Genomic DNA, 11,156 nt, shown 5'->3' with positions numbered 1-11,156 from the left:
CCTGTCACTGGTCATCACTGAGAAAAGCCTAACTCCATCTCCCTGACACTCACCCTTTACATATTTGTAACCATGGATGAGGTCACCCCTCAGTCTCCTCTTCTCCAAGCTAAAGAGACCCAGCTCCCTCAGCCTTTCCTCAGCAGGGAGATGTTCCACTCCCTTCACCATCTCTGTGGCTCTGCCCTGGGCTCTCTCAAGCAGTTGCCTGTCCTGGAACTGAGGGACCCAGAACTGGACACAATATTCCAGATGTGGCCTCACCAAGGCAGAACAGAGGGGGAGGAGAACCTCTCTTGACATCTGCAACTTCAACCCAACAGTGACACAGAGCAGACAGGTCAACAGCACCTAAAACCACAGGGGAGCCCGTTTTTAATGAGAGATACCCAGGAAGTTCATCCTGGGCCATAAGCTCCTCTCTTAGGTCTTTGTTTTTGGTCAACTTCACCCTGAATCTATAAAAATCTACAAGATGAGGCCAATCCCCCTGGAAACACAGAATCACAGAATGGTTTGGGTTGGAAAGGACCCAGCAGCATTGCCCAGGAGAAATACTTCCCCAAGGAAACTATTTTAGGGGGCAATGCACATTTTTCCCCCTATAAATACTGGTTGTCTGCAGCTCCTGAGTTAAAATGCAATCAGACAAAGCCAACTTCAAACAGCCCAACTCTTGGGTGCAAAAGCCCCATTTCAGCATGAGAAATGTCAGCACTTTTTTCATCATCAATGGCTAATAGGGGGACAACTGCCCCACCACAAACTGCTTCCTGGTACTTGAGGAGTTTCCAAGGCTAAAGAAAGGCAGAAAGTTCTTATTTACCAAAAGAAGATGTCTTTGATGAAGTTATGATACCAAAAGGAGGGCTAGGAGGATGATGAAGGGACTGGAACACCTGTTTGGTGTTGGGAAGAACTGGGGAGAAGCTGGGGAGGGACTTTTCACCAGACAGGGCAGTGGTAGGACAAGGGGGAATGGTTTTAAACTGAAAGAGGGGAGATTTAGGTTGGACATCAGGAAGAAAGTCTTCACCATGAGGATGTGAAGGTGCTGGAACAAGCTGCCCAGAGAGGTTGTGGAAGCCCCATCCCTGGAGGTGTTCAAGGGCAGGTTGGATGGGGCTTGTGCAGCCTGGTCTGGTGGGAGGTGTCCCTGCCCATGGCAGGGAGGTTGGAACCTGATGATCTCTAAGGTCCCTTCCAACCTTAAGCATTCCTTGATTCCATGATCAATATCTGCAGGGTGGGTGTCAAGAAGGAAGGGCCAGTCTCTTTTCACTTGAGCCCTGTGACAAGATAAGGGGCAATGGATGCAAACTTGAGCACAGGAAGTTCCACCTCAACATGAGGGAGAACTTCTTTCCTGTGAGGGTGACAGAGCCCTGGGACAGGCTGCCCAGAGAGGCTGTGGAGTCTCCTTCTCTGGAGACTTTCCAGACTTGTCTGGATGCATTTTTGAGTGACCTGCCCTGGGTGGTCCTGCTCTGGCAGGGGGGTTGGACTTGATGATCTCCAGAGGTCCCTCCCAACCCCTACCATTCTGTGCTTCTGATTCTGTGACAAGAGGGCTCTCCCATAGTCAACACCTCAGCTACTTGTGATATCCAGCCAGGCCACCAGCACTTTGACCAAAAACAGTTGGCAGGTTGGACTCCATCACCAATTAACTCTGATGGCACATTTTCAAATAGTGGTAGAATTTTTACTAGTGGTAGAATATGGTAAAACAGAACTGGAATCTGGCATTTTGTCTGTACACAGACATCTGGGACAGAGAGACTTTGGGAATACATTTTAGTCTGCTACAATTAAGAGGGATTTGTCTGCAAAGGCTCAGATTTCAGATGAGATGTGAGGGAGAAATTCTGGGCTGTGAGGGTGGTGAGACCCTGGCCCAGGTTGCCCAGGGAAGCTGTGGCTGCCCCATCCTTGGAAGTGTTGAAGGGCAGGTTGGATGGAGCTTGGAGCAGCCTGGGCTGGTGGGAGGTGTCCCTGCCCATGGTGGGAGGGTTGAAATTAGATGCTCTTTAAGGTCCCTTCCACCCCAAACCACCCAATGATTCTGTGATTGTTTGAACCATAGAATCACAGAATGCCAGGTTGGAAGGGACCTCAAGGATAATCTGGTCCAACATTTCTAGGTACTACTCTAGTTCAGATGAGGTGGCTCAGCACCCTGTCAAGCTGAGACATAGAACTGTCCAATGTGAGGGAATCTTCCACTTCCCTTGGGAGACTATTTTGCTTGGAGAAAGGTCTTGCTGTCCACTAATAACCTTCCAAACTCTTTCCAAGCAGAACCCATGGCCCTGCTGAGCTCCAAGCCCATTGTGACAAAGGGTAGGAGAAGAGCAGCAGCCAGAGCTTCACCAAATGAGAAGCCAAGGTAATAGCTGTGTCTCAAGCCACTGACACCCTCCTGAGCACAAATCATGCTCAGCACCCAGGCAGGGAGCACCTTGTTCCTCCCCAGGAGCACAGACCTGGCGATGTAGCGGCTGGTGGCTGATCTGTTCAGGCAGCTGGATGGAGAGGAGCCAGGGCTGGGCGTGCAAAGCAACCTCCCTGCTGGGAACAAGAGAGAAAAACAACACATCATTTGCTCAGAATCACAGAACATGGCAGGAATTCACACAAACCTCAATGTCTTAGCTCCATGAAAGAATCACAGAACCATTCAGGTTGGAAAAGCCCCTTGGGATCACCCAGTCCAACCATCAGCCCTACTCTACAAAGTTCTCCCCCAAACCAGATCCAACAACACCACATCCAAACAACCCTTCAACACAGCCAGGGATGGTGACTCCACCACCTCCCTGGACAGCCTGTTCCAGGGTCTGACCATGACCACTGTGAACATTTTCTTCCTAATGTCCAGTCTGACCCTGCCCTGGTGCAGCTTGAAACCCTTCCCTCTTGTTCTGTCACTGTGAGAAGAGACCAGCACCAACCTCTCTACAATGACCTTTCAGGTAGTTGTAGAGACTGACGAGCTCTCCCCTCAGCCTCCTCTTCCTCAGACTAAACATTCCCAGCTCCTTCAAGTGTTCTCCATCAGATTGATTCTCTAGGCCCTTCACCAGCTTCACTGCCCTAAATAATAATAATGGTCAGGGGGCTGGAGCACTTCTGCTATGAGTAAAGGCTGTGGGATTGGGATGGTTTAGCCTGGAGAAGGCTCCAAGGAGACCTTATTGTGGCCTTTCAGTACTTAAAGGGGGCTTCTAAGAGAGATGGGGACAGACCTTTTAGCAGGGCCTGTAGCAACTGGACAAAAGGTGATGGTTTTCAACTAAAAGGGGGTTGATTCAGCCAAGATGTAAGGAAGGAACTGTTCCAGGTGAGGTTTAAATTGGGTATTAGGAACACTATGTTCAGCAGTAGGGTTGTCAGGCCCTGGCACAGGCTGCCCATGGCAGTGGTGGAGTCACCATCCCTGAAGGGATTTCAGATCCATGTAGATGTGGTGCTGAGGGACACGGTTTAGCAGTGGAGTGGGCAGCGTTGGGTCAACAGCTGGATTTGGTGATCTTAAAGGTGTCTTCCTACCTAAATGATTCTGATTCTGTGACCTTTAAAAGTCCCTTCCAACCTAAACCATCCAAAGATTCTACGATCTTACTGCTTAACCCACAGCAAGCAGCTCCCAGAGCCCAGATGGGTGAGGATGCTCTTTATGGACCTTCAAATTGCCGTCACCTCCAGCGTGGCCACAGCAAAAGGGCTCCTTGCCAGCTCCAAACACAGGACCTTTCCCCTCTGGACCTGAACATGCCAGAAAAAAAAACAAACAACCAACCCTGAAGGCAACTCATTTGCTTCCACCATCAGGCCAGGAAATTCCCACCCCTGGCTTGGCTGCTCCCGGGAGGCAGGGGAGCCCAGCGCCTGCCGCCGATACGCGCAGAACGAAACCATCCTTGACTGGAGCAGGAAAGAATGAATTGAAAATAAAGGCTGAATTCCAGCTTTCCAGGTGGTACCAGAGAAGCTCAGTCACTCACCTGCCAGCCCGGGCGTGTTGGGGAGTGAGCGAGTGGAATTTGATAGCCCGGCACGGCGCGGTCCCCGAGCTGTCACTCGGGCTGCCGGCGCCGCTGAAGCCCCATCTGTTCCCTCCGCAGCCCTGAGCAGCCTGTCGATCACAGGGATGGAGTAAACTCCCTACAACCCAACCCTGGAGCTCAGCAGGAGCTCCCTCAGGTTTGCTGCAACCGTGCTGAGCAGCAGGCACTGAATCACAGCATCACCAAGGCAGGAAAAGACCTTTCAGACCATCAAGTCCAACCTATGACCAGCACCACCACATCTCCAGACCATGGCACTAAGTGCCACCTCCAGTCTCTCCTTGAACACCTCCAGGGATGGTGCCTCCACCACTTCCCTGGGAAGTCCATCCCAAGGTCTGATCACCCTCTCCATGAGGAAGTGCTTCCTGATATCCCACCTAAACCTCCCCTGGAGGAGCTTCAGGCCAGGCCCTCTCATCCTGTCACTGGTTGCCTGGAAAAAGAGCCCAACCCTACCTGACTAAACCTCCCTTCAGGTGGTTGTAGACAGTGAGAAGGTCCCCTCTGAGCCTCCTCCAGCCTAAACAACCCCAGCTCCCTCAGCTTTTCCCTATAAGACTTTCCCTCTAGTCCTTTCAACTGGGTGTTCAAGCCACCACTGCTGAGAAGGTTTCTCTGCAGGTTTTCTTTATGGCTTCCCCCCCTCGTGGCAGAGCTGCCTCACTGTAGGAGCATCTTCTTGACTACTTTTCAACACCAAAATAAATGGACATCCACTTTGGGTGAAGATGGTGCAGAGCAACTTAGTGAAGATGCAGGTTAAGAGGCCAGCGCGCTCCAGCGAGGTTGATCTTCCAAGTAAGGCAGGGAAAAATGCCCTGAATTAAAGTCCAACCATTAGAGAAGGGTAGAGCATCCTTCAGCCCTTTGCAATTATGTCTAATGCTCCTTAAAGCAAGCTCAGCAGGACAGGCTAAACCAGGAGCTGGCTCCCCAGGGCAGCAGACAATCTCTCTAAATATTTAATATTTGGGCATAAAAGTGGACTCTGGGGGACAAACACGCTCCCGTGCTTCTGTGCCATCCTTTTACTTAAAGCAGCCTGACAGCCACCTCATGGCCAGAAAAGAGGAATAACTAAAGAAATCAAGAAAGAAAAGGTTGCAGCAGCCTCATGCCATGGTTTTTAATTCATATGTAGCAAAAAAAGAACACATCCATAGGATCATGTTTGGGGGTTTTTTGCCTTCTTCTGGCAAGAAGTCAGGCGTGGACACAGAGCTGTTGGAGCAAGTCCAGAGGAGGCCCTGGAGATGCTGGGAGGGCTGGAGCAGCTCTGCTCTGGAGCCAGGCTGGAAGAGTTGGGATGTTCAGCCTGGAGAAGAGAAGGCTCCAGGGAGACCTTAGAGCACCTTCCAGTGCCTGAAGGGGCTCCAGGAAAGCTGGGGAGGGGCTTGGGACAAGGGCAGGGAGGAATGGGAGCAGGGGGAAGGGTTTCCAGCTGGAAGAGGGAGCTGAAGCTGAGATGGGAGGGAGAAATTCTGGGCTGTGAGGGTGGGGAGCCCCTGGCCCAGGTTGCCCAGGGAAGCTGTGGCTGCCCCATCCCTGGCAGTGTTGAAGGGCAGGTTGGATGGGGCTTGGAGCAGCCTGGGCTGCTGGGAGGTGTCCCTGCCCATGGCAGGGGGGTTGGAACTAGATGATCTTTAAGGTCCCTTCCAACCCAAACTATTCTGTGATTCTATTGACTCTATGACAGGCAACGTGCATCTCCCATTATGAGCTCTTTCTGTGAATTAATTCAGCCTGGAGGCAGTTTAACTTCTCAAGAATCATCCCATACACAGCAAAATCCAGGCAAGATGCATCCATCCAGGTCTGGCCAAGCATCAGACTAGCAGTTGGCAAAGAAACCTTTCATCCACGCTTTCCCAGCACCATATGACTCACCCTGCAGGCAAATCCTCCTCAAACTATTTAGAAAATCACCTAAATATGTACCCAGGAGGAGACAGGCCCTGGCTATCTAACACTGCTGGTTTAATAGCTCCATTGTTAAAAATTTTAGAATCATAGAATGGTTAAGATTGGAAGGGACCTTAAAGATAATCAAGTTCCAACCCCCTGCATGGGCAGGGACACCTCCCACCAGCCCAGGCTGCTCCAAGCCCCATCCAACCTGCCCTTCAACACTGCCAGGGATGGGGCAGCCACAGCTTCCCTGGGCAACCTGGGCCAGCACCTTCCCACCCTCATGGTGAAGAATTTCTTCCTGATGCCTGATCTAGATCTCCCCTCTTTCAGTTTAAAACCATCACCTCTTGTCCTATCACTGCCCTCTCTGGTGAAAAGTCCCTCCCCAGCTTTCCTGGAGCCTCTTCAAGCACTGGAAGCTGCTTTAAGGTCTCCCTGGAGCCTTCTTTTCTCCAGGCTGAACACCCCAACTCTCCCAGCCTGTCTCCAGAGCAGAGCATTTTGCAGTCCACTGAGATTTACAGAGGAAACTCAGCAGCAAGGGAAGAGATGCAGGAGAGAAGGTTTTATGTCTCAAGACCTTTATGGAGGTCCGAGGAGCCCAAGTGTTGATTTTTTAGGGTGGTCACCAACTCAGTATGCCCAGTTAGAACCACTGAGAGATTTGCTTTAAGAAATACCAAGTGTTTGATGATTTGCAGACAGTGGAGACTGAGGGTGCATCTGTATTATTCAGGTAACCTGCAGAGTGTGAAACTGGAGCTGAGCAAAAGACTCGGTAGAACTGGATAAGGGTTAAAGAAAAAAAAAATCAGAGCTGAAATTTGCTGCAGTCTGGATTAAATTCAATAAAAAGCCAAAATTACTCCCCCAGGGCTTGAGCCTGATCTCTGGGAGTTTCATTTGGTCCAGGTAACACATTTTTGTTTTGCTGGACAGATGCCAGTCCCAAATCCATCCTGGTTTTCTCCCCCAGTTGCTCTCCAAGCAGGGAGAGCGTCAGGACGCGGAGGTGAGGTTGGAGCAGGAGAGCAAGTCACACACCCCATATTCTGCTCCCCTCTGCACTGCAGAAGGTCCCGAGCTGCAGAGAGCAAGGGGAGTTAAAAGTAATAAAAAAAAATAAGGCAGGAAAAGAAATCACAGCTGCTGGGGAGAGCATCAAGAACTGCACATTAAGGGCTTTTTAACTGATTACACACAGCGCGGCAGCGTCAGGCTTGATATTTTATACCCCGCCGAAGGGACAGGTGTTTTCCCCTCTCTCTGCTTTTTCTTTCTTCTATTTTTTTTCCCGCTTTCCCTTCTTGATGATCCCTTCGGCTTGAGGCACAAGGAAAACCCAGAGCCCGTGCAAACGGGGGCTGCTCCTCTTCATGCATCATCCCAACCTGACACCGACCGCTCCGCCGGTTCTCGGCGTTATCAAGCGAGAGCGGCGAGAAGTGATTGTTGTGCCCAACCCAGCCGTGAGACTCGGTGCGTCTCTCCGGAGGGAACAGGAGCTGTCATGTTCATTAAATGCATGATTACAGCTATGATTAATAGCAGGGGCTACAGCCTAACTCCTCTTATGATTATTTTCTTTAAATCCCTGCTCCTCGGTAGGAATCCGCAGCCGAGCGGTTCCACCGCGTTTTCCGCGGCGTTCGCCTCCCGCTTGAAATTCCAGCTTTTGATGGAAAAGAGGCACCATTTATCCTTGCCAAAGGCTCCACAAGCACAAAATGTGTTTAAAATCATGGAATCAATCACAGCACAGGCTGAGCTGGAAGGCACTCATCAGGATCATCAAGTCCAACTCCTGTCCCTGTGTAGGACACCCCAAGAATCACACCTTGTGCCCTGAGAGCATCATCCAAACGCTGCTTGAGCTCAGGCAGCCTTGGTGCTGGGACCACTGCCCTGGGGAGTTGGTTCCAGTGCTCAGCCACCCTCTGGGGGAAAAACCTTGTCCTGATACCCAACCTCAACCTCCCCTGATCCAGCTTCCTGCCATTTCCCCCAGTCCTGTCACTGGTCACAGGAGGGAAGAGATCAGGACCTGCCCCATCTCTTCCCCTCCTGAGGAAGCCACTGACTGCAACCAGGTCACCCCTCAGCCTCCTCTTCTCCAAGCTGAATAATCCAAGTCACCTCAGCCACTCCTCATAAGTCATCCCTTCCAGACCCTTCACCGTCCTTGTGGCTCTCCTCTGGGCACTCTCCAGTGGCTTGTTGTTCTTTTTATATTGTGGTGCCCAAAACTGCAGCAGTACTAAAGCTGAGGCCACACCAGTGCAGAGTAGAGGACAACCACCTCCCTCGACCAGCTGGCAACACTGTGCTTGATGCACCCCAGGACACAGTTGGCTTTCCTGGCTGCCAGGGCACACTGCTGGCTCATATTCAGGTTGAGCAGCTTGGATGCATCACCCCACCATCACCACCCATACATTCATCAGGACCTTTTTTTCCATAATCCCAAAAGATATCTCAAGACTAGAGAGGTCCTTCACCTGCAACCTGGTCCTTCTTCAGGGGAAGGCCAGCAGGTATTTGCTTTGGTAGCCCAGGAACCATGCTCAAAAGCAAAAATTGATGCTTTCCACTATGCCAGCAAGGGGACCAGGATGCTTGTCCACTGCTCAGCTCCCACCTCACCCAAGGGCTTGTGATGCAACAAAGCTGTGGCTCCCCCATCCTTGGAAGTGTTCAAGACCAGGTTGGATGGGGTTTGGAGCAACCTGGTGTAGTGGGAGGTGTCCTTGCCCATGCAGGGGGTTGGAACTAGATGATCTTAAGATTCCTTACAACCCAAACCATTTGATGATAAATGCTTGCCGAGAAGGAAACTTGAAATTCTTCTTTGCATTAAAAATCTGCTGCACAAAGGGAACACAGTTAATTATTACCTATTTAATTACTTAGGAAAGACTTTATTGTTCCTAGGGCACACCTCAAGGACCTCATAATGTGTAAAGGTCTGTTTGCACATCTGATCTAGTAATCTATTATTTACATGGTAGAAAAGCTGTTAAAAATGAAAATAGCCTAAAAAAGGGAGATGTTGAAGACCCAGGGAGTCCTTGGGCCAAGGGATGTGCAAGAGGCTGAAAGCATCATTAAGAGTGACAGCCTGTGCCCACCAAGCAGGTCAACCTGCTTGGGACAGAGGAAACTGCCTCCTGTGGCCACAGAATCATAGAATGGTTTGGGCTGACAGTGACCTCATAGATCATCTAGTTCCAAGCCCTCCTGTATGGGCAGGGACACCTCCCAGCAGCCCAGGCTGCTCCAAGCCCCATCCAACCTGCCCTTCAACACTGCCAGGGATGGGGCAGCCACAGCTTCCCTGGGCAACCTGGGCCAGGCTCTCCCCACCCTCACAGACCAGAATTTCTCCCTCACATCTCATTTCCAGCTCCTTCTGCCAGATGGAAACCCTTCCCCCTGTTCCCATCCCTCCCTGCCCTTGTCCCAAGCCCCTCCCCAGCTTTCCTGGAGCCCCTTCAGGCCCTGGAAGCTGCTCTAAGGTCTCCCTGGAGCCTTCTCTTCTCCAGGCTGGAAGGAGTTTTTCCATCAGCCACACTCACTTCTGCTCAGCCTCTTTAACACCACCTTGGTACCCAGGAAAAAAGCCTCCCTGAACCAAGCTGGCTCCTGTACCAGGTCCCACTGCAGCCCCGCTCACCCGCGGTGGCGCAGCCCTCGTCGGAGACAGCCAAGCGATTCATTTTGCAAAGCTCTCCCTTCCCTTTATTGCTGAACCAAAAGGTTTTTTTTTTTTTGAGGCTGGCACTTGGGGAAATTTATTTCTTTAATTATTATTCATTTAAGTGGGTTCCACTGTTTCAGATGATCAGCACTCGCAGCTGCTGGGGGTAATTTATTTTACTCACCGGACGGCAGAAGCCTTCACTCTCCAGAAGGTAACAGCAAAAACAAAGGATGAGCTGCCTGTAGGTGAGAGGAGGCTTTGAGCTCTCCTGCCTGGTTGTACCCCAGCTCCTAAATGGAACATGCAGGAATCTGGGTTGGGGCAACCCCAAGCACAAATACAGGTTGGGTGGAGAATGGATGGAGAGCAGCCCTGGGGAGAAGGACTCGGGGGTGTTGGGTGAGGAGAAGCTCAACATGAGCCAGCACCGTGTGCTGGAGCCCAGAAAACACCCATGTGGTCACCTCCTGGTGACACAGACCACCCATGTCCTGGGTTGTGTCACCAGCAGGTGACCAGCAGGGCCAGGGAGGGGACTGTCCCCTCTGCTGAGACCCCCCAGCAGGGCTGGGGGTCTGAGCTCCAAAGATAAAGGACTGAGGTCAAAGGGAGTCAAGAGATGAAGTTCAAAAGGGGTAAGAGTAGTCCCAAAGGCAAGGGATTAAGATTGAAGGGGCCAATAGATTAAACAATCCAGATGCCAAGGAATTCAGCTTAAAGTGGCTGAGCAGAAATGGGCCCCAGCACAAGTGTCATCAAAACCAGCTGAAAAATGAGGAAAGCAACGCTCAGGTTTTTGCTGTTCTCACATCTTGGTGCATTGGGTTGGTTTCTTCCCCACCACCTTCTTCCTTTCCCCACCACCACTTGGTCCCAACAAATTCAAGGTGTTTGTTTTAAATCTTCTCCCTTTTCTTTTGTAAAGCTGAGCAGCTCAGAGGAGGCAGCACCGCTCACACAAGCCCTCGGCTGGCCCAAGCTGAGCACTTTATCATCCTTTCAAACATGGGAAGTGCATTTCTGTGACACTCAGCACTTCTAAAATTAGTTGGTAAACAAGGAGCTGAGAGCAGACTTTCTTGCAATGCTCAAGTCCCCGTGCCATGGTTGTCTTCCTCCTCCTTTCCCTGAGCATGGAGTTCTCCCACCACATCCAAAATCGTGTTCATGAGTATCAGTTACCTGACTTGTTCAGCCTGGAGAAGAGAAGGCTCCAGGGAGACCTGAGAGCAGCTTCCAGTGCCTGAAGGGGCTCCAGGAAAGCTGGGGAGGGGCTTGGGACAAGGGCAGGGAGGGATGGGAGCAGGGGGAAGGGTTTCCAGCTGGCAGAGGGAGCTGGAGTTGAGATGGGAGGGAGAAATTCTGGGCTGTGAGGGTGGGGAGCCCCTGGCCCAGGTTGCCCAGGGAAGCTGTGGCTGCCCCATCCCTGGCAGTGTTGAAGGGCAGGTTGGATGGGGCTTGGAGCAGCCTGG

At 51.4% G+C, this 11,156-nt stretch overlaps 1 protein-coding gene across 1 annotated transcript in view; it reads right to left on the bottom strand.

The window, feature by feature from the left end:
• The window catches only part of ZC3H3 (zinc finger CCCH-type containing 3), a 177,559-nt gene that overhangs the window by 30,763 nt on the left and 135,640 nt on the right, over positions 1-11,156 (bottom strand). Inside the window, exon 6 of the mRNA XM_010002150.1 lies at positions 2,487-2,568. Coding sequence (XP_010000452.1) covers positions 2,487-2,568 — 82 coding nt within the window. The remainder of the gene's footprint in view (positions 1-2,486; positions 2,569-11,156) is intronic.

This window comes from Chaetura pelagica, unplaced genomic scaffold, assembly GCF_000747805.2.
Source record: "Chaetura pelagica isolate M959 unplaced genomic scaffold, ChaPel_1.0 scaffold297, whole genome shotgun sequence".
Taxonomy (NCBI): domain Eukaryota; kingdom Metazoa; phylum Chordata; class Aves; order Apodiformes; family Apodidae; genus Chaetura; species Chaetura pelagica.
Note: the sequence above shows the minus strand (reverse complement) of the source record. Positions and strands in the feature narration are given on the sequence as shown.